This window comes from Blastomyces gilchristii (assembly GCF_000003855.2).
Source record: "Blastomyces gilchristii SLH14081 genomic scaffold supercont1.9, whole genome shotgun sequence".
Classification (NCBI taxonomy): Eukaryota; Fungi; Ascomycota; class Eurotiomycetes; order Onygenales; family Ajellomycetaceae; genus Blastomyces; species Blastomyces gilchristii.
The window spans coordinates 259,347-283,621 of NW_003101674.1; the positions used below are offsets into that span (position 1 = coordinate 259,347).

The 24,275-nt window shown below is 41.4% G+C and overlaps 6 protein-coding genes across 7 annotated transcripts; 3 read left to right on the forward strand and 3 right to left on the reverse strand.

Moving 5' to 3' along the window:
- The first annotated feature begins 7,623 nt into the window (after window positions 1-7,623).
- BDBG_04487 (transcription initiation factor TFIID subunit 5) lies at window positions 7,624-13,550 on the forward strand. Its single transcript, XM_031721688.1, has 6 exons — window positions 7,624-7,668; window positions 7,720-8,097; window positions 8,788-8,926; window positions 8,983-9,026; window positions 9,079-9,893; window positions 9,958-13,550. Exons 2-6 carry the CDS (start codon window positions 7,924-7,926, stop codon window positions 11,030-11,032), a joined length of 2,247 nt encoding a protein of 748 aa, XP_031578525.1. The 5' UTR covers window positions 7,624-7,668; window positions 7,720-7,923; the 3' UTR covers window positions 11,033-13,550.
- On the reverse strand, window positions 11,124-13,733 carry BDBG_04488. Of its 2 annotated transcripts, XM_031721689.1 has the most exons (6): window positions 13,267-13,733; window positions 12,548-13,059; window positions 12,404-12,494; window positions 12,063-12,310; window positions 11,714-11,941; window positions 11,124-11,632 (listed from the first exon to the last, which is right to left on the reverse strand). In XM_031721689.1, the coding sequence occupies exons 1-6, from the start codon at window positions 13,491-13,493 to the stop codon at window positions 11,613-11,615; spliced, it is 1,326 nt and encodes a 441-aa protein (XP_031578526.1). In that variant the 5' UTR covers window positions 13,494-13,733; the 3' UTR covers window positions 11,124-11,612. The 2 variants fall into 2 exon arrangements, with proteins under 2 accessions (XP_031578526.1, XP_031578527.1); XM_031721690.1 differs by having other exon boundaries at window positions 11,124-11,941.
- Window positions 13,734-13,961: 228 nt separating this feature from the next.
- Window positions 13,962-19,628, reverse strand: BDBG_04490 (nuclear protein localization protein 4). The gene is made up of 5 exons (XM_031721691.1): window positions 19,339-19,628; window positions 19,141-19,271; window positions 17,600-19,082; window positions 17,415-17,526; window positions 13,962-17,269 (listed from the first exon to the last, which is right to left on the reverse strand). The coding sequence occupies exons 1-5, from the start codon at window positions 19,438-19,440 to the stop codon at window positions 17,265-17,267; spliced, it is 1,833 nt and encodes a 610-aa protein (XP_031578528.1). The 5' UTR covers window positions 19,441-19,628; the 3' UTR covers window positions 13,962-17,264.
- BDBG_04489 (mitochondrial integral membrane protein) lies at window positions 14,468-16,613 on the forward strand. The gene is made up of 2 exons (XM_002624579.2): window positions 14,468-14,875; window positions 14,979-16,613. The coding sequence occupies exons 1-2, from the start codon at window positions 14,717-14,719 to the stop codon at window positions 16,395-16,397; spliced, it is 1,578 nt and encodes a 525-aa protein (XP_002624625.1). The 5' UTR covers window positions 14,468-14,716; the 3' UTR covers window positions 16,398-16,613.
- A 31-nt stretch (window positions 19,629-19,659) lies between the features above and the next one.
- On the reverse strand, window positions 19,660-21,716 carry BDBG_04491 (minor allergen Alt a 7). Its single transcript, XM_002624581.2, has 5 exons — window positions 21,413-21,716; window positions 20,886-21,361; window positions 20,725-20,810; window positions 20,218-20,614; window positions 19,660-20,130 (listed from the first exon to the last, which is right to left on the reverse strand). The coding sequence occupies exons 2-5, from the start codon at window positions 20,910-20,912 to the stop codon at window positions 20,029-20,031; spliced, it is 612 nt and encodes a 203-aa protein (XP_002624627.1). The 5' UTR covers window positions 20,913-21,361; window positions 21,413-21,716; the 3' UTR covers window positions 19,660-20,028.
- Window positions 21,717-22,786: 1,070 nt separating this feature from the next.
- Window positions 22,787-23,870, forward strand: BDBG_04493 (short chain dehydrogenase/reductase). The gene has a single exon (XM_002624583.2). It carries the CDS (start codon window positions 22,813-22,815, stop codon window positions 23,797-23,799), a length of 987 nt encoding a protein of 328 aa, XP_002624629.2. The 5' UTR covers window positions 22,787-22,812; the 3' UTR covers window positions 23,800-23,870.
- The last annotated feature ends 405 nt before the right edge of the window (window positions 23,871-24,275 follow it).

Here is a 24,275-nt window from a genome sequence, read left to right on the forward strand (position 1 = left end):
TTCACTCAGCAGACTTCTTTCAATCTTCTAATTATATAATTATCAATATATTGTATAAAAGCTTCTATATCTGTCAACACTTTTGCAGCCATCTCTCAATTCTTACTTAAGTATCTCTTATACATTAACATTTCAGGTCTCAAGATATTGAGATGAGTGTTTACTTTCTTATCTGTATCTCAGTCAGAAGCCTGCTTTCTCTTTACATTCACAGAATTCAGAGAGTCATCTAACACAGACATCTCTTTCACTTTGAAGACTTTTTATAGAATATCAGTGAGTGTCTTCAAGCTCACTGATTCTGCTAGTTTTTTGACTCTCTTGCTTCTCTTGACTGTATACACTGAGTGTAATCTTTTACATCATGATTTTAACATCTGCAGTTGAAGCAAGCTTGATACTCATAATATCAAGATTTTCACTTAGAGAATCTCTTTTTCAGAGAATTCAGCACTTTAGCAATGACATTCAGATCTAGATTCATCATGTTCAGATATATAGCTTGTATCATAGAAGTCTGATTATCTGTTCTTCACTGAGACATACTTAATTGCAGTATCTTCTATTATAATTGACTTGCTTGTTTCTGTATAATGAGAATATTATATACTTTCTTCACTATATCTGACTATGAGATTAAGCATTTTCATTCTACTCTTAACTCAGATATAAGATCATGAATGAAGATCTGTAAACAGAAAGATGTTGAAAGCTCTTCATTTAATATAAGATAGTATAAGCTGAAGTGTGTGAAGTATAATATAAAATCACTCACTTGTCTATACTCAGTGAAGCATTTATAACATTTATCTTATACATTCACTTTCTCAAAGTTATATAAGATTCATTTGAAAAACTCATTTCATGTTCATGAGAATGAATATCACTTCAGATCTGTGAGATTTATCTTTTTATTAGTCATTTATAATGACTTTGCTTTTCTGTGTAGAAACACAGCAGATCTTAAGACTTGTTGAAATTCTGTTAACTGTCTGTCTGTGAGTTCACATTCAATCTGATAACATGATTGTATCTGACTTAGTCAGCTGATTGCAGCATCATTTTTTCAGTTGTCATTGAAGCTTGATAACTTCAGCAGATCTTCTGACTTGATATATTTCATGCTTAAATTCTCATTCTGCACAGCAGTCTCTGATGATGTGTATACTTCTGAAGAGATTGTGAACAATTATGATAAGACTTTCAGATTCAGTGTAGTCATCTATCTGTATAAACATTCAATCTCTCACTACAGGTCTAAGATCTGATTTTCTCTATTCTTATTAATGATGATGATTGCATCAGTGAAGCTCTTCATAGTGAATACTTGATTCACAGTGAATGTCAATTGTTGTTTGACTTCTATCTCAGTCTGTCACTGTGTACACAAGGCCTCAATCTCATTTAGAATCCTTGTACATGTACAGAGCTTCAATTTCAGTTCAGTGATTTCAGCTGCTTTTCTTACTATTTTGAGTAAACTCTCTGAGAGATTCTGTATACCTTTCAATTCAGATAGCAGAGAAGAGTGTTGTTTATATTAATTAGAGAAGATATTCATTTCAGATTTCTTATTAATTGTATGATATCTATCATTATATTACTGTGTTATTATATCAGTATATTATTCTATCACTATATCATTATATCACTATATTATTATATGATTTTTATTATTATTATATGACTTCAGTGATAATCACTTCTCTCTTTTTATTCTTCTTTTGAGTAGAGAGTAGACTTCTTTGAATCTGATTCATCACTCTCATTCTCTTTCTCACATCTCATTCATTCGCATACATGGCATTTGTCTGAGTGTGGAGTTTTTTCCTTAATAAGTGAAGCAGTATTAATCAGATGCTCTTTCACTCACTGCTCTTTATATACTATCTTTTGAGATGTTCTAGAACCACACTGACATGATAACTACAAATCACTTTGTAAATGGAATTATCACACTCTGAAGAAGTCTGCACTTCTCACTGGTTTTTAGACATACTATCAGATATGATTCAAAGGTTGTCTTTCTGCCAGTGTACAATTACAGGTGTACACCGGCTTCTTATATATTGTAATATTGTACACTAAATTAATTAGTGACCGCTATGGCCCCCCTTTACATTTGTACGCTAGTTCGGAAGCGGCCGCGTTATTATCCGACGGTCGTACGTTCTTCTGAACCACATTAGTAAGCTCATCTGCTGTATTCTCAGCAGATGAAACATATCAGATAGATATCTCATTCTTGCAGATAAGATTCTGAAGAATGTGAAAACAGATCTCTATATACTTTAAGCAGTGTGAAATTGCTTTGAAAGAGAATAGCTCTATAATAGACTTATTATCAGTATGAATTATATAAGTCAGATCATTGACTGTGATGAGAATGAGATAATCATTAGCATTTAGATTGTTGAAATAAGATGAGATGAATTCAGTGTCTTCTAGAAGCTCTTGAAGACAGACAAGCTCATATGCAGTCTCAGAGAATGCAATATATTCAGCCTCTGTTGATGACTTGAAGACCTCTGTTTATCAGCAGCTCTGTCATGTAACAGAATCATCTGTTATGTAGATGATATAATCAGTGATTGAACAGGATTCTGAATTCCTACTGACTCAATCAGCATCTGTGTATACTACAGGTTCAATTTCAGCATCTCTGTGATAGGTTATACCCTCATTGATTGAATTCTGTAGATATCAGAGTATATACTTGTATACAGTTCAGTTCTTTGATGTAAACTGAGAGTAGAATCATTCAAGAAATTCTGTGATGAAACTCATATCAGAATGTGTATTGAATGCCAGATATTATAGAAATTCAATACTGAATTGATAGAACTGTAGAATAAATTCTGCTATATATACAATCAGTTTCTCATCATCATTCATGAAATTGATATTCTTCTTCATAGAAGTGAATGTAAAATAACAGTCATTTATTGAGAACTTCTTCAGAAGATTTCTTATAAAGAGAGATTGAAATAATATTAATAAAGTTAAATCTTTATTAATCTTCATTTCTAGATAGTGATTAAAATTCTCTACATTCTTGATCTCATAATTAGCAGTGATTTCAGCTTTGACTCAGTTCAGATCTTTGATTTTCAGACTGTAGAGATAAACATTATTTATATAGATAATTATATAGATCTATCTTTTATCATGAATAAATAGTTCAGTATTATAGAGACTGACACAGAAGTCTGAGTATAATAGTATCTTTCACAGCTTCTTATATTATAAGAGTGCTGCTTGCTTAAGACTATAGAGTCTCTATATTAACTCACATATAAGATTATTACAGTCTTCACAGAATTCTGTGAGTTAATTCATATATATTCATTCATCAGTAGATAGTTAGATGTTTAAAAAGACAGTTATTATATCAATCTGTAGAACATATCATTCTTAGAATACTGAGATTACTATAAGAGCTCATGAGATGAATACAGAGATGACAGATACAAAGATTCTTGAGTAATTAACTCTCTTCTATTGAAGATTTTCACAGACAATTCAGTGAGTCTTATAGTGAATAACATCACTTATATTATTGAACTTTTTATCAAATACTCATTAACTGTGAAGAACACTTATTTATAATATTCTCTCAATCAGTTATCAGATCTTTATCTATTTTAAACAGTTGATCTCTTTAACACAGATCTTATAATAATACTTTCATTTCATGAAAGCTTTGATACATGTGAGGTTTTTCAGAATCAGAAGTGCAGTGATCTCAGAATCAGTGAATAGATTTTTAAGACTGTTTCTTACTGAATCTTCTCTCACTGTAGTGATATCTCTTATAGATATCAGAGAATTATCTGATTTAACTGTGAATTCTGAGAAGTTCAGTGTATTCTATACTAAAAAGATAGATATTCTCACAGAGATATCATAGTTAATTCATCAATTATTAGTGAGTATGAGAAATAATGAACACTCAGATCAGATTTTCTTATCAATGAACAGATCATCTATTAATTAATCAGAAATCATTATAATCTCTTAACAGACTGCAGTGAGTAGATCTGATATCACTGAAGAAATCACTGCAGTCACTTTATGAATTACATTGAGTAGAATCTTCAGATTGTGTGTTATCAGTATCAATGAATTAGCAAGATGAAGATTCTTCTGAAAGATGATGTCTTTTAATATATATAAACACCTATTGAAGAGGTTCATTAATCTATAATTAATAAAATCATTATAACTCATAAAAATCAACTCTTTGAAACAGAAAGCCATCTTATTGATGAGCTTAGAGACTATTTTCAAGAATGCTTTACAATCTCATCAGTGAATGCTGTATACAGAAGATAGAGCTTCAAGTCAGATCTTATACAGTGTAATCAGCTTTGTATTTTCAGAGCTCTCATACAATATCATTGAGATTGATATAAGATTAAACAGCTCTGTGACTGTAGTAACTGTCTCACTTCACATCTTTTTCAGAGCTGAAGAGTCTATTAATAGTGATCAGAACTTCTCAATAATTAAATCAATTAATTATTCAAATACTTCATCTTACTATGAAGTATGAGAGAGAGTCAGCTCTCATTTTATATCTTCACTGAGTATATATACTGTGACTGTATTTGAATTCAATTCTTCATAATCTGAGTGAATAATTGCAATGTCATATCTCAGCAGATTCTTGATGAATTGATTGAAGATCTGTAGATATCTCAACATCTTATTCTTGCATTTTAATAGAAATATTCATCTCATACAGATGATATCATCTGTTATCATCATTGCAAGCTTCTTATCAGTGTAAGATAATATATCATTCTCAGTTTCAAGAGTCTCATCATCACTGAAGATATTCACTCAAATCTTCAAGGTCTTATAAGTGATATAATGTGATGTGAAATTCTTGTAGAAAGCATGTTTCTGTTTAGACTTAACATATGTAACACAGAATAATAATTTCTTTAGACTGATAATAATAATACTAAATTGCAGGTCTCTGATCATTTTTAATATACTATTTTCACTGATATGATTAAGTCAATAATGTCACTCATCTATCAAAAGCTGTTTCAGAAGAACTGCAGATAATCAAGATGAAGATGAGATAATAAAGAAATCAGTATCTGAATTCTTAGAGTTAATTAACTGTTCAATCTTCTCACAGCTGAAAGGTCTTAAAGACTCTGTATTTGAATCATAATCTATTGAGATTGTCTTTGATTTCAGAACAGTTACATATATCACTGCTTCATACATTGAGTCATTCATTATCTCATGAAATGTCAGTGAGCTGTTGAATAGAATATAAATATTATTATAAGACAGATTGATATAGAAGATATTACTATTGATAGATAATAAAAACTTAAAGTAGTTCTCAGTATTTACTTATATATCACAGTGAATATAGCTCTGATATTTCATAATCTCAGCAGAGATCAGATTTACAGATAGTTCTGATATATAATATATATAATTGAATTCTATCAATCTTTCACTTATTAAAATGAATACAGTGTCAACACTCTGAACCTTTATAATAACCTTATTAATCACTTGAACAGTTGAATCATTGATTACTATAAGTTCTGAAAATTGTAATCTATCACTCACTATGTGACATTCAGTGTCACTATTTCATATAGTGAGAAGATTCTTATGAGATTTTATAAAACAGACTGATACATTGATAATCTCTGTGAGATTTGTTATCTGATAGATCTCTGATTCATCTGTAATAAATAGTTGAGTTCTACTCTCACTATTATTCTTTTTCTTCTTTTCTTTGAATTTCTTTATTCTTATAGTATTATTTATTCTTCAATTATTCAGAGCACTGTCTGAATTAATCAATCAACAGATATCAAAGTAAGATCTCTTATATTTAGAATATATAGATGAATTTTCTGATCTCTGATGATTTCAGAAGCTCTCTTATATACTGTTTCAATCACATTCAGTACAGTCTTCACAGACTGAATTCAATGTATTGTTGCTAGTAGTCAGTGTGGCTGTTATAGCTGTTATAGCTATTGTAGCTATTATAGCTGAGTTAACTGTAGAATCTATATTCTGCAGATTCTTTTTATCTTTTGAAGAATTAAGCTATGAACAGATTTTCTTTATAAGAAGATTAACATTCAATATCACAGCTGTGAATTTAAAATCCTGTATTTTCTCTATCTTCTTCTGAACATAATTTCTTCAATTATTGAGTAGAACTGAGTAGAAGATATCAAATATTCACACATCTGAGAGAGAAGTATTCAACATCTTCAATTTTATAATGATGAATCAGAACTTATCAAAGAATATATATAGATTAATAATCTGTATGTTATTAAGAGACATGAATTTCAGAACTGTCTCACAGTGTAACTGTGTTTTAAGAACAGAGTATTTCTGTTCAATTGTATTTTATAGAGTATAAGTAATCTGATTTTCATCATACTTGAAGAAACATGATCTGACACCTGCATTCAAGAAGTTTGAGATGAATGTGTAGAGTCACTGATTTCTGACATCTCAGAATGATGCTTATTTATCATCTCTTTATAGAGAGTTCTGAGTCTGTCATTTCTCTATTATATATTAACACTGTGCATCAACCAGTTTCAATTTCATGAAGATACTTTATATAATGTAATTGAATGTATTAGTTAGACTGTTTGATCTCACAGTATTCTTAACATCTTTCTTAAATTAAGAGATTGCCTTGTCAATATAACTATTCAGTTTATAAAGATTAAATTTCAATCTTTCACTGAGATTGGAGTTTCATGTGACTATACAGACTGTGAATATAATGATAGAATAATTATTAACATTCTATAATTAATCTGTAGAAAATCTCTGTTAACAGAGTTTTTTCAGTTATAGTTCAAGTTCTAGAACTCTTTACTTTCTCTTATTCATCTCAAGTATTATCTTGAGATGCTTTATCTGTTGATCTGATATTGTCTCATCTGAATAGTAGACTTCATAAGAATCAGTATCAAACTGTTAAGTAGATTGAGAGACTGATCTGACTGTATCAGAAGCTGTATTCAAACCAGCTTTAAATTAAGAGAGTGTTTCAGAGTATTTATCAATAAAGCTTTCAAAGGCTTCAGAAGAATGTTCACTGACAGAGTATAAGTATAAAGAATTATCATCATCAACTGTAACTAATTCAGTGAAAAGAATATAAGATTATGAATATATATATAAGTGAAATTATATTGAATTCATTATCTTGATATTCATTTATTAAATCCTTATCAATATCATTCTCTTTTCTTATTTTTTTACAAATGTGATGTGTTTTCTGCAAGCCTTCTTTTTTTTTTTTTTAAGTGAGCAGTAGTATTATTAATCATCAAGATCTCAAACACATCAATACTGATAGAATAAGATGATTTTAACTTCTGATGAGTGTATCAAATGAAGCAGTAGTTCAAATAATGAGTATATTGACAAGAAATCCCGAATTGGCAGTGATTTTGCACAAAACAGGTCTCATAACCTGTGGAAGGTGTAAAGCTTGTGTGATTGAAAGGTTGCTAGCTTGTGGAAAGTTATAGGTGAAAGGATTAGTAAGCCAGATCACGTGACCTGACAAATTTAGTATGAGAAGGTACCTTATGGCTGTGAACCAGGTAACTAACTTCCTTTAAGTTAGCCCCAGATCTCCGTGATTAGGTAAGCTGTCTCGAAGCTCCCTTCTCACTACACTAACCTGATTTGTGATAGCGTAATATCAAACAACCTACCTACCCGTGATTTCGCTCTCTCCGCCGTTCCAAGCAACTATACCGTCAATGTCCAATGCCACTCTTATCATAATCATCCGGCCCGCCCTAGAGCTGGGTCAGACTCATTGCAGCCATATCAGCTTTTAGCTTTTCTTCTGTGTATACCCCATTACTCTCGCTATAGAAGAGGAACACACCCAACATGTCCGGTCCGGGAGCTCCTAGCCCGGGGCCGAGGAGCGGCAGCATGGGCCCAGGGGGCGGGATGCCAATGTCCCAGCAACAGCAGGTCAATGGCGGGCCTCCTTCAGCGGGGAGCCCGGCAACCTCTGGGCCGCCGTCGGGGGTCATGTCCCAGCAGAACTTGAATCAGATTGTAGGTCAAAACTTGTCTTATGTCTTATCTGGGGCAGTTCTTTGCCGTTTCTATGTATTTGTTATTACTGATTTCTTTGTCTCCCACCACCTTTCATTTTTCTAAATTCTCTGTTTCTTCCCATGCAACAAACAACAAGAGCTTGTTTCTAAGCTTTGTGTGAGTTATCTCTTTGCCGGCATTCATTATGTTTGCTAAGCTAGAGATATCATTGTGAGGAATGCAGAGCAGAGCCAATTCTGTGGTGAGACTGAGTGTCGCTTTACATTCCTATAAAAGCTGTTCTTCATCTTTCTGCGTTGAAAATGGGTTCATTTGGGGTATGAGTTTCCCCAATTTTGTGCTTTTGCTCTACTTCCCGCCCAAACCCCTTCGTGGTTGCTTTTATTTTTGCTGGAACAAAGAAGTCGTTTCGTGCTTTACAACAAGCTAGCTAGGCTATACAATAGACTCAAAATATGGGACCTCCAAGTCCTGGACATTCTCCGTATGGAGACCCTTCTGTTGGAGGTGACCAGGGCCTTGTAGGAGCAGTAGGTTCTGTGTGGCTGCTGCGGCCTTGTTTCTAGTGGTTGCGGTTTCATTTTCATTACAGTAGTTTAGGTTGCTATTTTGCATGCGCTGTTTCGTGTTTTTTTGGATTCCTAACCATTCATGTCACGAGTAATAACTAATATGTCTTTGCTTTAGGTTATCGATTACTTGGCGAAAAAAGGATACAGCAGAACCGAAGCAATGCTTCGAATGGAGTCCGCGAACCAAGAAATCGATGGACGTCCGCTTCCTCCTGCCAGCGAGGACTCACGCCCAAAGTTCAAGTTAGCATTTGGTAAGTGTATTTATATCCACAGTTACCCAATCAATCTTGCTAACTTAACTTGGCAGATGTGACCAGAAAATGGGTCGAGGACAATTTGGATATCTATAAGGTATTGTCCTCTTGACATGTAGATTTATTCAGTCTTTTAACATAATGTGCAGCCGGAGCTCCGACGTGTCCTATGGCCTCTGTTCGTCTACTCATATCTTAATCTCATCACGTCCTTAGTGCCACTGGAGGGTCGTCAGTTTTTCGAGGCAAACAAGAGCTTGTTTCTTCCCGAACATAGCGAGGATATCCGCGCTTTGGAGCCAATAAGCCTCCCTGAACATGTACAGGAGAATAGCGTTGCAAAGCTATACCGTAACAATAAATATCGCCTTACCTTGAGCAATCCAGCATTTTCAAACCTTATGCAGTTCCTTGAAAGCAAGCAAAAGGAGGGAGGAACTGTGATGTCGGCTATTCTTAGCAGCTATTGCACAATAATTACTAAAGATCGAGCCGCGGATGATCGCTTCAGCTTTGCTGCGATGCTTGGAAGAGCGAACAATTCTTCCGGGATGCCTGCGGAGGACGAAGGAATACCAGGCCACCACCCGGGATCTGCATATACCGGTGATAACCCTGCAATGGCAGGAACGCTTCCCAGGCTCAAGCTTGGAAAACTACCGATGGAGCCACTCCTTGAAGGAGATGTAAGGGCTGAACTTGAGGAGGCAGACGTGAAAGACCCTCCAACCGGAGGTCGCCCATCTCTTGTTCAACACTTTGAACAAATGATCAAACGAGAAGAAGATGAAGAAGCTCCAACACGCGCTGAAATACCATATCCGCCCTCAATGGCCCGTGATGTCGCCATGGAAGTGCAAAAGGTTAAAGAAAACCGTGATAGATTCAAAATCGAAGGGCGAACTGGAGGTGTTGGCCCTGCCATCAGTGTTTGCATGTTCACTTTTCACAATACTTACGATAGGTACGCTAACAGCAACTTATGACGTCCCCCTCTTCTGACTGTCTGTGCTCTAACCGGCCTCTAGCATCAACTGCATAGATTTCTCTGGCGATAGTATGTTGGTTGCCGCTGGGACACAAGATTCTTATATTCGTGTTTGGAGTCTTGATGGTTTACCCATTCCACCAACCTACCCAGACTCAGAAGATTCTGCCCCTACAAACTCCCACCGTCTCTTTGGCCATTCCGGACCGGTCTATGCAGTGGCATTTGCCCCCTCTATCGCCAGTCCGGAGGATGAAGAAGTCAAGACGAATACGCGCTGGCTTCTGTCATCATCGGCTGATAAAACCATCCGTTTATGGTCTCTTGATCTCTGGCAATGTATGGTCGTCTACAAGGGCCACGCACAGCCGGTGTGGGATATCGCTTGGGGTCCTTATGGCCATTATTTTGTCTCTGGCAGCCACGACAAAACTGCACGCTTGTGGGTGACAGATAGAATACGACAGCAGCGGATCTTCGCCGGACATGATCAAGACGTGGACTGTGTATGCTTCCACCCAAATTCAGCTTATGTTTTCACTGGTAGCTCCGATCATACTGTGCGGATGTGGGCCGTAACCACTGGAAACGCCGTTCGCATGTTTACTGGCCACACTGGTAACATCACCGCATTGGCATGCAGCAACAATGGCAAAATTCTTGCGTCGGCTGATGATCATGGCTCCATCTTCCTGTGGGATCTAGCTCCTGGTAGACTCTTAAAGCGTATGCGTGGCCACGGGAAGGGTGGTATTTGGTCTCTCACGTGGAGTGCTGAGTCGACAGTCCTGGTCTCCGGTGGTGCGGACGGTACTGTTCGTGTTTGGGATGTGGCAGGGCCGGCTCAGGATCCGTCCACTGGCCAAGGGCGTGTTATAAGCGAGGGCGGCGCTGGGACAAAGATTGATGCTGGAAACCCTGCCGCTTCATCAAGCGCTCAGGCCTCGGCTGCAGGTGTTCCCAGTGTTGGCACAGGCACGACGAAGAAGAAAAGCAAGGAGGTTGTCGTAACCCCTGACCAGATCAGTGCGTTCCCCACCAAAAAGAGCCCTGTTTACAAAACGCGATTTACAGGAATGAACCTGGTCGTTGCGGGCGGCGCATATATGCCATGAATAAAGGCGGCAGATCTCATAGCATTTAACGCATGTACGACCGCTTTTCCCTTTTTGTTTCCCTACCATTTCTTATTTGCGATGTTTAGATCTCCTCTTGACTTTTACATTTTAATTTGGAATTTTCCCGCAAAAATGATCAGCTACCTTGTTTATACATGTTTTCTCCATCTTTGGCGTAAAGGCAGAGATCAAACCTTGGGCACTTTACTATTTATGGGAAGGGCGAAGAAGGGGGGGGGGGCGGTAATTTTGTTTTTATGAGATTTCTTTAGGCTTTTCATTCCCGTGGGTATGGTCGCTTCCTTTCAAAATGATTTTTTCCCTTCTTTTCCTAGCCTCCGCCCCATGGAAGTTTTTAGCAACGTATCTTTATTTTATCTCAACGCGACAACAATTGGTTCTATAATATAGTCGCGCGAGTCGCTCACAAAGTAAACTGACAATAGAATGAGGGTCCTTCCTGCCGTCATCCCTTCCGCGCGCGGATGTTGGCGCGTCCATAGTTCTTTCAAATTTTCTGGTATGAAGCAGAGGCCACAGGCAGCTTTCGGTAATACGATGCCGCCTATGTCAATATTCATGCAGAAATGCGCTTCACTAAAAGGAGTTAAAAATGCATTCATGCTTTCGCCCGCAAAACAACTCCCTGAATTAGGTACAGTTAATCAGGGGTCTGACTTTGTCCAGTTGCTTGGTGGGAATCCGCCCCCATGCCCCCATGCCCGCCGGCCCCAACTCCTTTCGCCATAGCCTGTGCCGCCAACACATCACCGACTTTGGGCGGAAGGACGAGAGCGCTTCTGTCATTTCGCTTATAGAAGTCGACGAGGATCTGTGCTGTCTTTGCGGGCTGGTCTTCCTGGATAAAGTGGCCTGATTCGGGGAACACTTGGAGTTGATATTTGCCTTGATTGTTTTTTGAGAAGATTTGGGGAAGCATGATTTAGTATGGTAAAATAGTTGTTGGGAGTCTAGAAGTTTCAAAAGGACTTTTTATAAAAAGAAAAAGAGAAGAAAAAAAACCTACCCTGCATTTGCCCGATCATAAGCTCTTTGTCAAGACGGTCCGTTCCAGCAAGCAGCAGCAGTTTGCCCCCGCGGGCTTGGAGAAACTTCTTGCTAAGGCCTATGAACCAATTCTCCCAAAATGGTTTCGTAGCGGCTAGGTCTGTGCGCCACTTCCACGGTCTAGACGTATCGGAAGGATCTTCACGGAGGAGGGATGGTACAGACACTCGTGCAGACAAGGTATTGCGGATAGTTCGTGATCGGGTGCTATACAACGTTATTTAGTTTCAATTAAATTAATGGAACCGGTCGCTCTGGAAACTACGAGCGAAGGGGAAGAAACTTATATGTGCAACATACTACCAACTAATCCCGGAAGCCAAGGAGGGAAAGCTAGACGGCCGGGTAGAAAGGTATGTTTCCATACTTTGAAGCCCATCCATCGCGGAACCTGAAGTTCATCAGCAATATTCCGATGATATAAAAATTCTGAATCTTCGCTACCTTCAACGACGTCTAAAACGGCATAAGCCAGGAGCTTCGATCCAAGTTCACCTTTCTTCGCAGCTTCGGTGACCACAGCTCCGCCCAAGCTGTGGCCAACGAAAACGACGTCCGGGAGCGATTCCCAGTTCATCTTTATTCGGGTTTGGTCGATCACGAAGAGTAAATCACGAGATAACGTCTCGAGGCTTAGATCTATCTCTACCTGTGAATTGTCTTCCGCACCTTGACTCTTTCTTCTGACGGAGGTACTTCCATGGTTTCGCGCATCTAGAGATAATACGCCAGCAGTAGGGAGGATCTTCTTAATTTCCGCTGCACAGGCAGCAAATGAAAGGCCGGACGATCCAGCACCGTGGTGGGTGACGAACAAAGGGCCGGACTCTGAAGGGGCACTGATGTACGCATGGTGGGAGATGTGTAAACCCTCGATATCCTCTTCTAGGAAAAGCTCCTGGTCAAAGAAGTCTATCCATGGTAATGGAGTAGCTTCTGATCTTGCGGATGCCGACCTGTTAGCAGAATGTAGAAATTAGGATGTGTTCATATGGAAATTAAAAACGGAAGGGTTAGGAGGCACACCTAAAACCCTGATTAATAAAAAGCATGGAATAGCTTATTTCAAACACCAAAGGCAAAAAATAAATTAAATACTGACAAACAAATATAAAAAAGCCAAATTCACAGAAGAGGACCCTAAAAAGAGACGACCAACCTACCTGGGTGGACGTGCAAATAAGTTTTGGCTTGCGGATGGTATCACTGTTCCCGTGGAGGATACGGATGAAGCTGAGGACGAATCATCATCTTGACGTTCGTGATGTATGGAGGTGGTACTACCATCATGATCATTCTCTCTATCCTCACCTAGTCCATCAAATACCAGTACCTCCGGAGGTAATCTAGTCAATCGAGATTTTGCAAAGTTTTTCTGAAGATCGCTCATATCTGGAGTGATGGCGACAGGATGAAATAAGTGGTGGTATAAAATTCGAGAATACGGAGCTGTGTAGAAATCAGCACATCGATGTGATGTGCCTCCTGATTACAGACCACACAGCCTTCAGATTCTGTTCTATCGTGCAAGTGAGGAAGAGCTGCCGCAGTTGAAGCAGATAAATGAAGTAAATAGTTCTGAGCTGTTGTTTGCCAGGCGCAAGTTTGCAGATGAGTCGCAGTAACTTCATCATACACATCCATGGCCATGGATTCCCTGTAGAGTTATCACGTTACCGTACCGTATCTATCGTTTCTTAAATACAACATCGGGTAATTTCCGACCAACAAACTTTCCATCCCAACAACAACAAATATCAGACGGCCAGAAAAATTGAGTAAAACGTGAACTCCAAACTTTGTTGCTAGTTTGTTGTACTGTTTCATACACGGACTCTTCAAAAGTTGCATTTATTGGCTCCGATCATTGCAAGTATCTACTACCCATTAAGCTATGGACAATTCCAACGTTATTGTCATTATTATATGTGAACAAAACCGATGATGGAAACGTACGTGACGGTCCACGAAATTATCCATATGGGGTCATATCCCAATGATGGGATGACAGGAAGCCTTTCAAGTTGGACCCTTAAGGTAAAAAGCATTATCATATCACAGTTTATTTATGTTGCTATTTTAATTGGTCGAATAGCCCGGATACTGTTGTGTAAAGCTCAATTTTGAGGCAGGAGAGAGAAACATAGGCTCTGGATTGAGGGGGAACGTGTGGAACAGATATATTTTCCTGGTAGCAACATTGTTTCAAAGATGAAAAAAAGCATGGAAAGGAAGCTGTATAGAGTATATTATTGTTATGCTTTGATGCGGCGGTTGGAGATAGAAAATAAAAATGATATCACGGGAGCAACCTTATTTAAAGCTTAGAACTCCTCGATGACATCACATCATCCTGCCAATGACGATATCAGCAACTCTCTCGAAGACCGGGTCTGGTAGAAGAAGGTCTCTTCGCCACGGCAAAAAACAAATTATGAATCAAATCACCTTTGTATTGCATTCCTTAATATCTAAATTTTGGTTTTATGGACTCCGTTTGCTCTCTAGGTCGTCTACTTACGAAAGGGCTTACCAGCGCCCTGTGATATCTCTTGTTGACAACTTCGATAACTCTTTATTTCTAGTGAGCTAGGGGGACTTTTTTCTCACACAATGTCTCCGCTATGGGGTTTGAGAACGCGCGAGGAGCACAGCGAGGGAGAAGAACATGGTGAAGATGAAGGCGCAGGAAGAGGGCATCGGAGAGAGGAGCCAACAGAACGATCTCGCCTGCTACCACGGGGTGGATATTTAGATCCTGACGACCCAGCAGTAAGTCTTCAATTTCTTCTCTCTTAACCTTCCCAGAATAATCCTCCATGGACGTTTATTGCCCAAAAGAGGAAAAAGAAAAGAAAAGGCTGATCACAAACAGGTCTCTCCATACAACCTCTGGAGCGTCCGGGCGCTGCGAAGCTTCACCATCCTCTTCCTGGTAGTAAACCTGATCTGGTGGATTCTACTGCTCGCATCGACTTTCGTCAGTCCACCGGGTATGAACAGCCGCGGCTCCGGTTTCCTCGATTTCTCCTTCACCACCCTGACCATGGCCAACCTGTTAATTGCCCTAATATTTTTTTCCGTCCCTTCGAGGCCCATGACCATATGGGGCGCGGTCCTCTCCCTCTTCCTAGCAGTAAACTTGTTCATCATAGTCGGCGTGCCCCGTCTCCGCGTCGAGGAGGGATGGGTAGGTATTGCCTCCGCCGCATGGGCGACGATGATCAGCCTGTACCTATTAGCCCAAACCCGTTTCGTCGCATGGGGCAAGCGTGAGGAGGAGGAGCGCTTGACGGGAAGACAAGAAACGCGGCGAACGCTGCGAGAGTGGTTTGCCGTCCTGGTCGAGACTATAGTTACCACCGTAACGGTTCTCGTGGCCATTTTGCTCATGGCCACTTTGATCCTGCGCGCCAAGGATGCCGGCCTCCCTGCTCCCGGGAAGAAATATTACGTCGACAACGACAAATACCAAATCCACCTAGATTGCGTTGGTACGATCCCCTCCTCAAAAGCGGGTAATCGCAGCGCAACTGTCCTACTGGAAGCCGGCGAAATGCCCGTCGAAGACAGTTTTCGAAGCTGGGTACATGAGGCGTATCGCAATGGCTCAATTGATCGATACTGCTACTGGGACAGACCCGGCATGGGGTGGTCGGACAATGCCCCATCTCCACACTCTGCAGGCATGTCCGCCGACGTCCTCTCTGAAACTCTAGCTCTAGCAGATGAGGAAGGTCCATGGGTCGTCGTATCCGCTGGCGTCGGGGGGATATACAGCCGCATTTTCGCCAGTCGACATGCCGGCGACATCACGGGTCTGATGCTAATTGACGCCTTGCACGAGGACCTGTTGCCGGAGATAGGCAAACCAGGTCGTGGCTTCAAGCTCTGGCTGCGCGGGATATTCTCCCCGCTTGGACTGGATAGGTTGGCTGGGGCGATATTCAAGCGCCGCACGAGGGAAGACCGCGTGTACGGTAAAGTGGCGTACCAGAATGGAAGATTCATCAAAGCGAAGTTGCAGGAGAACCTTGTTGCGGATTCGACGACGAAAAGCGAGATTGCCAGCGCGAAGCACATTCAGTCTCCGTCCATGCGGTTGGTTGTTGTTAGTTCTGGTATTGAAGTTAGGAGGAGCCAGAGGTGGGCAGATAAGCAGAAGGATCTGACCAATATAACTAATAATTTGGTAGCGTGGGATGTGGTCAAAGGTGCGCCACATGAGGTTTGGCGAACGGATAAGGGCAAGGCTTTGCTAGGAGACAGGCTGAAGAAGTTGGCCAAGCTGTGAGTTGAGGTTTATGAAAAGCAGATTCAGCCTCTTCCTGAGGGAAAATTGTACTCCTGTGGCTTCCATTTCGCTCTTTCGGCTATTAATTTGTTCTATCCGAAGGCGCAATTTTCTGTTTTCTTTTCTTTTCTTTTCTTTTCTTTTTTTCTTTTTTTTCTTTTTTTCCTTTTTTTCCTTTTTTTCCTTTTTTTCCTTTTTTTCCTTTTTTTCCTTTTTTTCCTTTTTTTTCTTTTTTTCCTTTTTTTCCTTTTCTATTTTTTATTCAATTGCGTAACCCGAGCAAGGCGCATGTTTGGGCAAGTGGATCTAAACTGTAAATATTAAAGTCTTGAGCTAATTGGTGTAAATAAATGTCATCCTGCTCGATCTCTAAAATACCATGATAAATGATAAATGATAAATCCAAGAGGGAAAGGGGTAATCGGAGATAAAATTCACGGAAGCTCCAAATTCTCATCAGCATTACATTGATCATTTACTATTATTCAATGATGCTCAAGCTGACTATGTTCGGTTTATCTTTTTTAATAAAAACCACAGAAGTTCCGAGTGCATAGCTTCAGGCTATTCTAACCCCCAATCTCCTTGCGCTTCCATTCATCGCTATCAGGACAAGGCGCGGTTTTAGTTGGGTTTGAAAGGAATGACTGTAAAGAGAAAGCTATGCCAGTAGTAAGAGATAGAGGTGCAGGTAGACGCGGTGCTAGCGAAGCATCTCGAAGTAGGATGGTAAATAGAAAGATGGGTTGGCAAAGGTTCGTGAACGTATATGCACCATATTGTATTTAAACTGCAAATCCGATTTTCGTAACGAGAGCAAGGAAATTCTATCACGAGAGGGTGGATATGGTTTGGGAAAATGCTATCCTAAGCTAGCCCCCTTAAACCTCTTAGCAAGTTGTTCACCATCCGATTGGGGATGTTCCGACTTAAGGGTTTTTGTATGGCTTGAGAGTTGATGGGAAGAGATGGATGTTTTTGGCTGGAAGGGCCAAGGGCGCTTGGGGGGCCGCTCACCGCTCTCCTGAAGTATTGTAACCAAGGTGGCCCAGCCGGGTGTGTTGACTAATTGCATGCCATCCGCGGGATCATGGGTCCGGGCAACGGTACATAAAAGAGATTCTTCGTCCTATAGCCGGAGGAACGTGAAGGTTAATAAACATGACAAATATAACTCTAGACAATATTGAAGACAACTCTACCTTATTTAAGATTCCAAGCCCATGGAGGAAGCAAAGGAGATGGAAGTCCGATACAGCACATATCGCCTTGTTAGGGTCACCGTGCGACACCAGCTTATTAGCGAGCGTTCTCAAATCCTGGCTCTCTCCAATGACCTCGCGGTTTTCGATTGGGAAAGTCGAATCGTTGAACATAACGTCAGGGTCAGTTGGGAACCCATGGGTTAGAGTGACAAGGAGGTATTCAACAGGGAAACTCGGTTTCGCATTTTCCTGGACATTGGCGCCATACTCGTTGACTCTGCGGTAAAATACCTCGGGAATATACCGAGCTTTGCTCAGATCATCATCAGGTTCGTTTTCTTGTTGTACAAGCATAACCCCGGGATCTGCAGAGGGCTCAATTATATCGGCTTTCACCATTTCAACTGCGGAGTTAGATGCTTGGTATGCGCTAATCGAAATTGCACCGTCCTCATCTCCGCTAAGCACACAAGTGACAAAATTCGATCCAAACTGGCCCGTTTCACTCCATTTTGTTGCTTTTGGGTATCTGGCTTGCAGTTGTGCTGCAAAAATAATTTCCAGAGAAGAGAGATAGTAAGAGTCAATATGCCGTTTGCAAATAACTGTACCATCCCCAGCTCTGGCGTCCATGAGGTCTGTGAATATGACACCAATTTTCTCCAATCCACATAATTTGGCAACTTCGTCAACATCCTTTTCGTTACTCCATTCGTGAAGCGTCACACCATCTATTTCACCGAGTTGTGGTGGTTCATAGATTGCTTGGACGACAGCCTTTATCCCAAGAGGAACTTCGGTATACTCCTCATAAGTTCCGTATAAAAAGCCAAGTCGTTGAGCTCCAGATTTTCGCCAAAAGTCCAATAAACAATTAATCAGGTCAGGAGAAGAAAACTCAACGTGATCAACCATACGAAATGGTTGGGGCTGCAGCGTGATCGCACTTGGTTGGCACTTGGTGCAGATCCCCTCTGGCCAAGCGGGATGGCCGGATGGACAGTCTCTTTTCACCCTGTAGTCGGGTTCTGTGAGAGGGGGAATATAGGAACTCTTTAACTCCGGCTTATTTGTAGATGAATTTATTTTCCTGAGATATGAGTGAAATGAGAGGTGTTTTATCTTCTTCTCCACAAGATACTCAGGTGCATATGGCTCCAAGGGCATACAATAATCGCACATGCCTTTTGGTCCATGCCTGCACATTTTGTAATCTAGGCCACGACTTATTTTTCCATCCTTTCCATCCAATCGATCATCGAGGGGTGACTGCTTAACAACCTCCCACGGGGTCTTAATAAGCGTCGTAGATGTTATCGCCTGGGCAGGAGGAGGAACTGGTTCTTGTTGCCTCACCGCAACGCCGTCCAGGCGACGTGATCCGTTCTGTGGTCGGGAGGTAGAGGATGGATGGTCACCCGAGCTGCCATTTACCACAGCGGTCTCTTCTTCATAACCAACGAAAAGTTTGTCTCCGTGACTGGATTTATGAGCCTTCATGACAGGAGTAAACAGGTATATCGAGATGGTTGACTCACGATAGTCCAACCCGCTGGATAGTAAGCCCCTTCAGAGTTGAGATATTTCTTTCCTGGCCTCCAGTCCCTATCGGTTTGTTCGAAAGTACAACAGATGGAGGAGCAGTATTCTTGGGAAGGTTATCCAGCACCTATTTTAATAAAAGTTGAACATTAGCTCTACGCCAACACAACAAACCTCTAATATGCGAGCCTAACCTTTGGCAGAAGGGATGGGAATTCGTCTGTCGGGTTCACCGTTAACCTGAACTGGCCGTTCCGGCTCTCGAACCGTAGCAGTATAGGTCTTGCCGGCGCCATGATTGTGATGCGTGGGTGAGGGGAGGTAAGGGCCGGGAGTGCACCGGAGGATCAAAGATAATATTCAATCAAAAATGGAATACTCAGGCCATGGTGAGGATACAAAAATATTCAGCAGTGGAGGTGAAGTCGGGGCCTGCCAGTGGGAAGTTGCCTGGAGGTTGCAATAAGAGAAGAAGCTGATCGAACTCAAAGGGCCACTCAATGTCACGTGGTTGGTCTGACTTTTTCCGACTCCTGTGGTCGCGGATTGTATGACATTCAGTGGAATCAGCAGGGCTACGGATTACATATAACGATATAAAGCGTTTTGCTCATGATTTCTTTCATTTCCCATAGCCAACTAAGTCAGTGCTATCATAGAGGCGCTCCTCAAGAATTAAACAGAATATCAAAACTACTTTGGAAAGAAAAAAAAAAATCCCGTCGCCTGAGCTCCTTTCAGCTGACAACACATTTCGGCAGCCCACATGGCCCAGATTTCTCACCCTGCCTAGCTGTTTCAGTAGGTTTTTGCTTCGGTACGGCTGTTGACTGTGGTTGGCTGGCCGTGGGTTCATTCCCGGAGGTATTGGTGACAGAGGATAGTCATTCAAACTTGACCTTGGAGACTGTCTTGTAGAACTGCGTGCCCTGCTCTTCGGCAAGTTGAATCTCAAGAGCAGATGGTTGACGCGAGCCATCAATACCCTAAAAGTCAAAAATTCATACGTTAGTTTCCCTTCCGAACACTTTCCCTAGCAAAGTACGCCAAAGAGGAGCAAACGGGCGATTTACAGCAAAAGTCCCAGCTCCCCACGCACTACCACCCCTCACTTCACTGAGGTTCGCCAAGATGGGCATCACAGTCTTGTATCCCAGAGGGACATAGATGAATCCGTGATGGGCCAGCGTGCTCATCGCAGCGATGTTGGTAGACTCCTGTCCACCACCTGGAGTTCCAGTCGAGACGAACAGGCCAACATATTTGCCCCAATAGCCGCCAGAAGCCCAGATACCGCCGGTTTTATCCCAGAACGCCTTCCACTGAGCGGGGAAGTTCCCGTAACGGGTTGGGATGCCCAACAGGACAGCATCGTAGTCCAGAAGGGTACTTGGTTCAGCAATTGGGTAGGACGATTTCGCCGGAGCCCGCATTTTATCGAGGACATCCTGTGTGAGGGTTTCGGCGATTCTATAAGGTGCGCAAAAACATGTTAGCTATCATTGGAGAGGAGCTAGCTCATTTACTGCTTTGTCCAGTTTGCGGTTTTCCTGAGCTGCTTTATCGCATGGGGCTCATACTGGTAAACATCTGCTGTACCTCCAGCAGCCTCAATGCCTCTTTTCTCAGCTTCTGCTAGCTGCTGGATATGTCCATACATGGAGTACTAAGCGTATACATGATCTCGTTAGCGTCGAAGAGGGTAAGAAACATATATGCTGGGTGGGAAGAGCAGACATACGAAAACAATAGCGATCTTGGGCGCCATATTGATTTTGGATGTTGAATGAAGAGATCTAGATATCAATTGAGAGTGATAATGTCACTTGTATACAATGCGCTCGGATTTTTGCAGTCAGCCGTGGGATTGTGTACTGGGGGAAGTGAGGGGAAGGGAAGGAGACGTGTATTAAATAGCAACCCCGATCTAAACCGTAAGTTGATCTACTTCCGCACGGTATGACGTGATCTTTTCCCTCTTAACCTTGGAAATCCTTCTGTGCCTCCCTTCTCGTTAACAGTGCTGTCTATTCGTTCTCCCATCTAATAATCTCCGTAATTCCAAGCCATTATTGCTGCAGATAAACACATTTTCCGCAGTCCTTCCCCAAATTACCTAATCCAGCGGATCTCTGTCTCCCGCTTCCCGGTGTCCACGGGCGCTAACACATTTGGTGGCAAGCGCTAGCGGGCGCCACTCCACTGTCACCAAGCAGCCTGATTAGTGATCAATAAATGTTGCTCTGCTGGGGGATTACAGCGACTTACTAATCCCGGTTTCACCAGATTAATTGTTCGGTCTCTCACTTGTACCACCACCGGCGACCCGTGCAACCTCATCCCTGCTCCCAGTTAAATCGCGGAAAAATAATACTGACCCCTCGCCGTCCATGCAATATACGCGTATTTCGAGGGGGCTGAAGAATTCTCAGTGTCATTAAGACCAACTGATTGGCCATTGATCAAGATCACGCATAGCCAGGCCCGATTCGGCGCACCATTCTCGGCGCACCAAGCACTAAAAAAATCATACAACGAGGGAACAGAACTAGACCGCGCCGGAACCAAGTTGCTGGGCACTTGGTTGAAGTTTAAAATTCAGTGAACATCCATCAGCAAGATGCGGAAGCATCCCACAATTATTAAATAAGTTACTGCCCGCGTGGCGAGTATCTACATAATAACAGAGAATAATTATATATCACAACATACTTTGGATCCGTGAGATCTCCCTGTGATGTTTGAGAGATGTCTATGGGCAGAAATGGTTGATCGAAAAGATTGAAACCGGAAAAGAGGACGAAAGATTTAGAAATATACATTATTGATTGCCCTGGCCCAAATTTGAGGAACAAAACTCTTCTTCTGAAGCAAGATTTCCTCTTCTAAGATGGATATTTTAACCTAATTTCCCTCCTCAACCTCTGACCCTTCCTAATTAACAGTTCAATGGATGCACATTGCGTGAAACAAAAGAAGTAACAAGATATCAATCGCATAGTCAGCCCACTCGATAGGAAAGAGGACGTCAAGGGCAAGAAACAATCTCGAAAGGTCTTCAGTAATACAATTGCCCGTTCCGCTGGAACCAAATACAGGTGGGAGCAGTTTTGCTTGCTGGCTACAGAATTTTAATCAGGAACTGGCGATCTAATTCAAGCTCACTACACTACGATATATGAACCTTCCACCGCGTTGTCGGGCCCCTCTACTGTAGGTAGATTAAATTGCTCATGAGTCGTTGTGTCAGGCGCTTATAAGTCTTGCACAAGCCAGGCTCGTTTGACATAAAGGTATTTGTTTTTGCTTGTTCTTTTGTTGTGGAGGATAAACATGTATGGATGACGACATCGATTAAATATATGTCAGTCAAATTGAGCCGACATTGCTAAAGGCACAGACGGTTATAACAAAACAAATTCGAATTTGCCTAATATGCAAGTAGAATTACCAAATAGCCTGCAACAAAATTGCTACTTTGTATGTATGTACATACATATATGTACATCCCTTCTCCCATTTACACTTTGGCTGTTGGCGTGCGATTACCTCTTACAGTAACCACTGTCGCCACCCTGGAATCATGGATATTGGGACAGTGAATCAACAAACATCTCGAATACATAGAAACGACTTATCCAGGTATACGTACAATATTGCTCAATATCATGGATTTCACAATGACGGTTCTATCTGTATTTACCGCTTTCGGTGCCCTCGCGATCTTATACGTCTTTATCAAAGTTTGCCACGTCCTCTACATATTCTGCCACCCTTCCACCCTTCCAAAATACCTAGATAAAACTAAAGGCTCGTATGCGCTAGTCACGGGCTCCACGGAAGGGATAGGGACTGCCTTTGCCAGAGAGCTCTGCAAATATGGCTTCAACATCGTTCTTCACGGCAGAAACCCGGAGAAACTATCGCGTATCGAGAATAATCTCAAGCATGAATTCCCGCACACCAAATTCCGACAATTCATCTTCGACGCCTCCCAGCCCACCGAATCTCTCGAAAAAGTTGTTGACAGAATGTTCAATGATATCCCCCTCACAGTCCTCGTGAACAACGTAGGTGGAACAGCTGGTCAGACACGTTCGCAGTTCATGACTTTGAAGGACCATACGAATGAAGAGGTAGACCGCGTCATTAACGTAAACATGCGCTTCATGACGCAGTTGACGCGTGTGCTCCTTCCACATCTCGAGCGCAACTCGCCAGCACTCATCATAAACATCTCATCCGTATCCTCTATCGGCATGCCGTATTTGACCATCTATGCCGCCACTAAGGCGTACATCCAGTCGTTCACTAACGGGTTGAATATGGAAATGAAGGCTGAGGGCAAACACATCGACGTGATGTCCATGGTCGTCGCGAGCACGCAGACGGCTGGAAACCCTCGGAGGCTCAGTTTCTTCGTTCCGACGGCGGATAAAATTGCGAGGTCCTCTCTAGCGCGAGTTGGCTGTGGGGGGGTGTCAGTAACCCCATACTGGCGACACTGGCTCCAGAAATTGACGGTTGATATTCTCCCTGAGAAAATGGTGCAGTGGTTGGTCGTTTACAATATTGAGCCTCTCAAGGGGGAGTCTGATCAAGAACTCGAGTGGAGTAAAGGAACAGCACAGAAACCACCCAAGGGAGGTGGCTAATTTCTTTTCCCAAAGAAATTTCTCTGGGGTAGCTTGAGCACACAATACGATTAGTGTAGCAACTAAGCTATTAACTAGTGCAGAGATATCAACCAATAATTTCTCATACTAAATTCTATGCAATCTGATTTGTTGATACATATTCACGATCTCATGTTTTCTGCTCTAATAAGTGTAAGTTACGCAGTAACCGTGCCATGCTTACTCACTCTCTGTAGTGAGTGCGCCACAGTGTACAGAAAATCACACTGTACAGAAAATATTTTCAATATCTTCATTCTTAGACTGGCCGCCGGGACCATGAATTTCATGTTTGGTCCCATTTGGTCTGGTCCCATACATTTCTTGGCGTGAATCCTGCTGGGACTGGCTATTAAAAAAACATGTAAAGTGACTATATATCAGATCTTAAAATGAAATCATGACTTGAAAAAAATGAGAAAGTGGTTTCATTTGATCTCATTTAGTCTTATTCT

Bases quoted from the DNA above. Each gene is read 5' to 3' on its own strand.
- BDBG_04487 (XM_031721688.1), top strand. From the start codon at position 7,924: ATGTCCGGTCCGGGAGCTCCTAGCCCGGGGCCGAGGAGCGGCAGCATG. The intron at 8,927-8,982 runs GTAAGTGTATTT...TTAACTTGGCAG, and splicing joins AAAGTTCAAGTTAGCATTTG to ATGTGACCAGAAAATGGGTC. The intron at 9,894-9,957 runs GTACGCTAACAG...ACCGGCCTCTAG, and splicing joins TTTCACAATACTTACGATAG to CATCAACTGCATAGATTTCT.
- BDBG_04488 (XM_031721689.1), bottom strand. From the start codon at position 13,493: ATGAGCGATCTTCAGAAAAACTTTGCAAAATCTCGATTGACTAGATTA. The intron at 13,060-13,266 runs GTAGGTTGGTCG...TTCTGCTAACAG, and splicing joins TTATTTGCACGTCCACCCAG to GTCGGCATCCGCAAGATCAG. The intron at 11,633-11,713 runs GTCAGACCCCTG...AACTCCTTTTAG, and splicing joins CCACCAAGCAACTGGACAAA to TGAAGCGCATTTCTGCATGA.
- BDBG_04489 (XM_002624579.2), top strand. From the start codon at position 14,717: ATGTCTCCGCTATGGGGTTTGAGAACGCGCGAGGAGCACAGCGAGGGA. The intron at 14,876-14,978 runs GTAAGTCTTCAA...GATCACAAACAG, and splicing joins TAGATCCTGACGACCCAGCA to GTCTCTCCATACAACCTCTG.
- BDBG_04490 (XM_031721691.1), bottom strand. From the start codon at position 19,440: ATGGCGCCGGCAAGACCTATACTGCTACGGTTCGAGAGCCGGAACGGC. The intron at 19,272-19,338 runs GTTAGGCTCGCA...TTATTAAAATAG, and splicing joins TCCCATCCCTTCTGCCAAAG to GTGCTGGATAACCTTCCCAA. The intron at 17,527-17,599 runs GTAGAGTTGTCT...CTCCGGCTATAG, and splicing joins GGCTTGGAATCTTAAATAAG to GACGAAGAATCTCTTTTATG.
- BDBG_04491 (XM_002624581.2), bottom strand. From the start codon at position 20,912: ATGGCGCCCAAGATCGCTATTGTTTTC. The intron at 20,615-20,724 runs GTATGAGCCCCA...CGCACCTTATAG, and splicing joins GGTACAGCAGATGTTTACCA to AATCGCCGAAACCCTCACAC. The intron at 20,131-20,217 runs GTAAATCGCCCG...TTTGACTTTTAG, and splicing joins GGGGAGCTGGGACTTTTGCT to GGTATTGATGGCTCGCGTCA.
- BDBG_04493 (XM_002624583.2), top strand. From the start codon at position 22,813: ATGGATTTCACAATGACGGTTCTATCTGTATTTACCGCTTTCGGTGCC.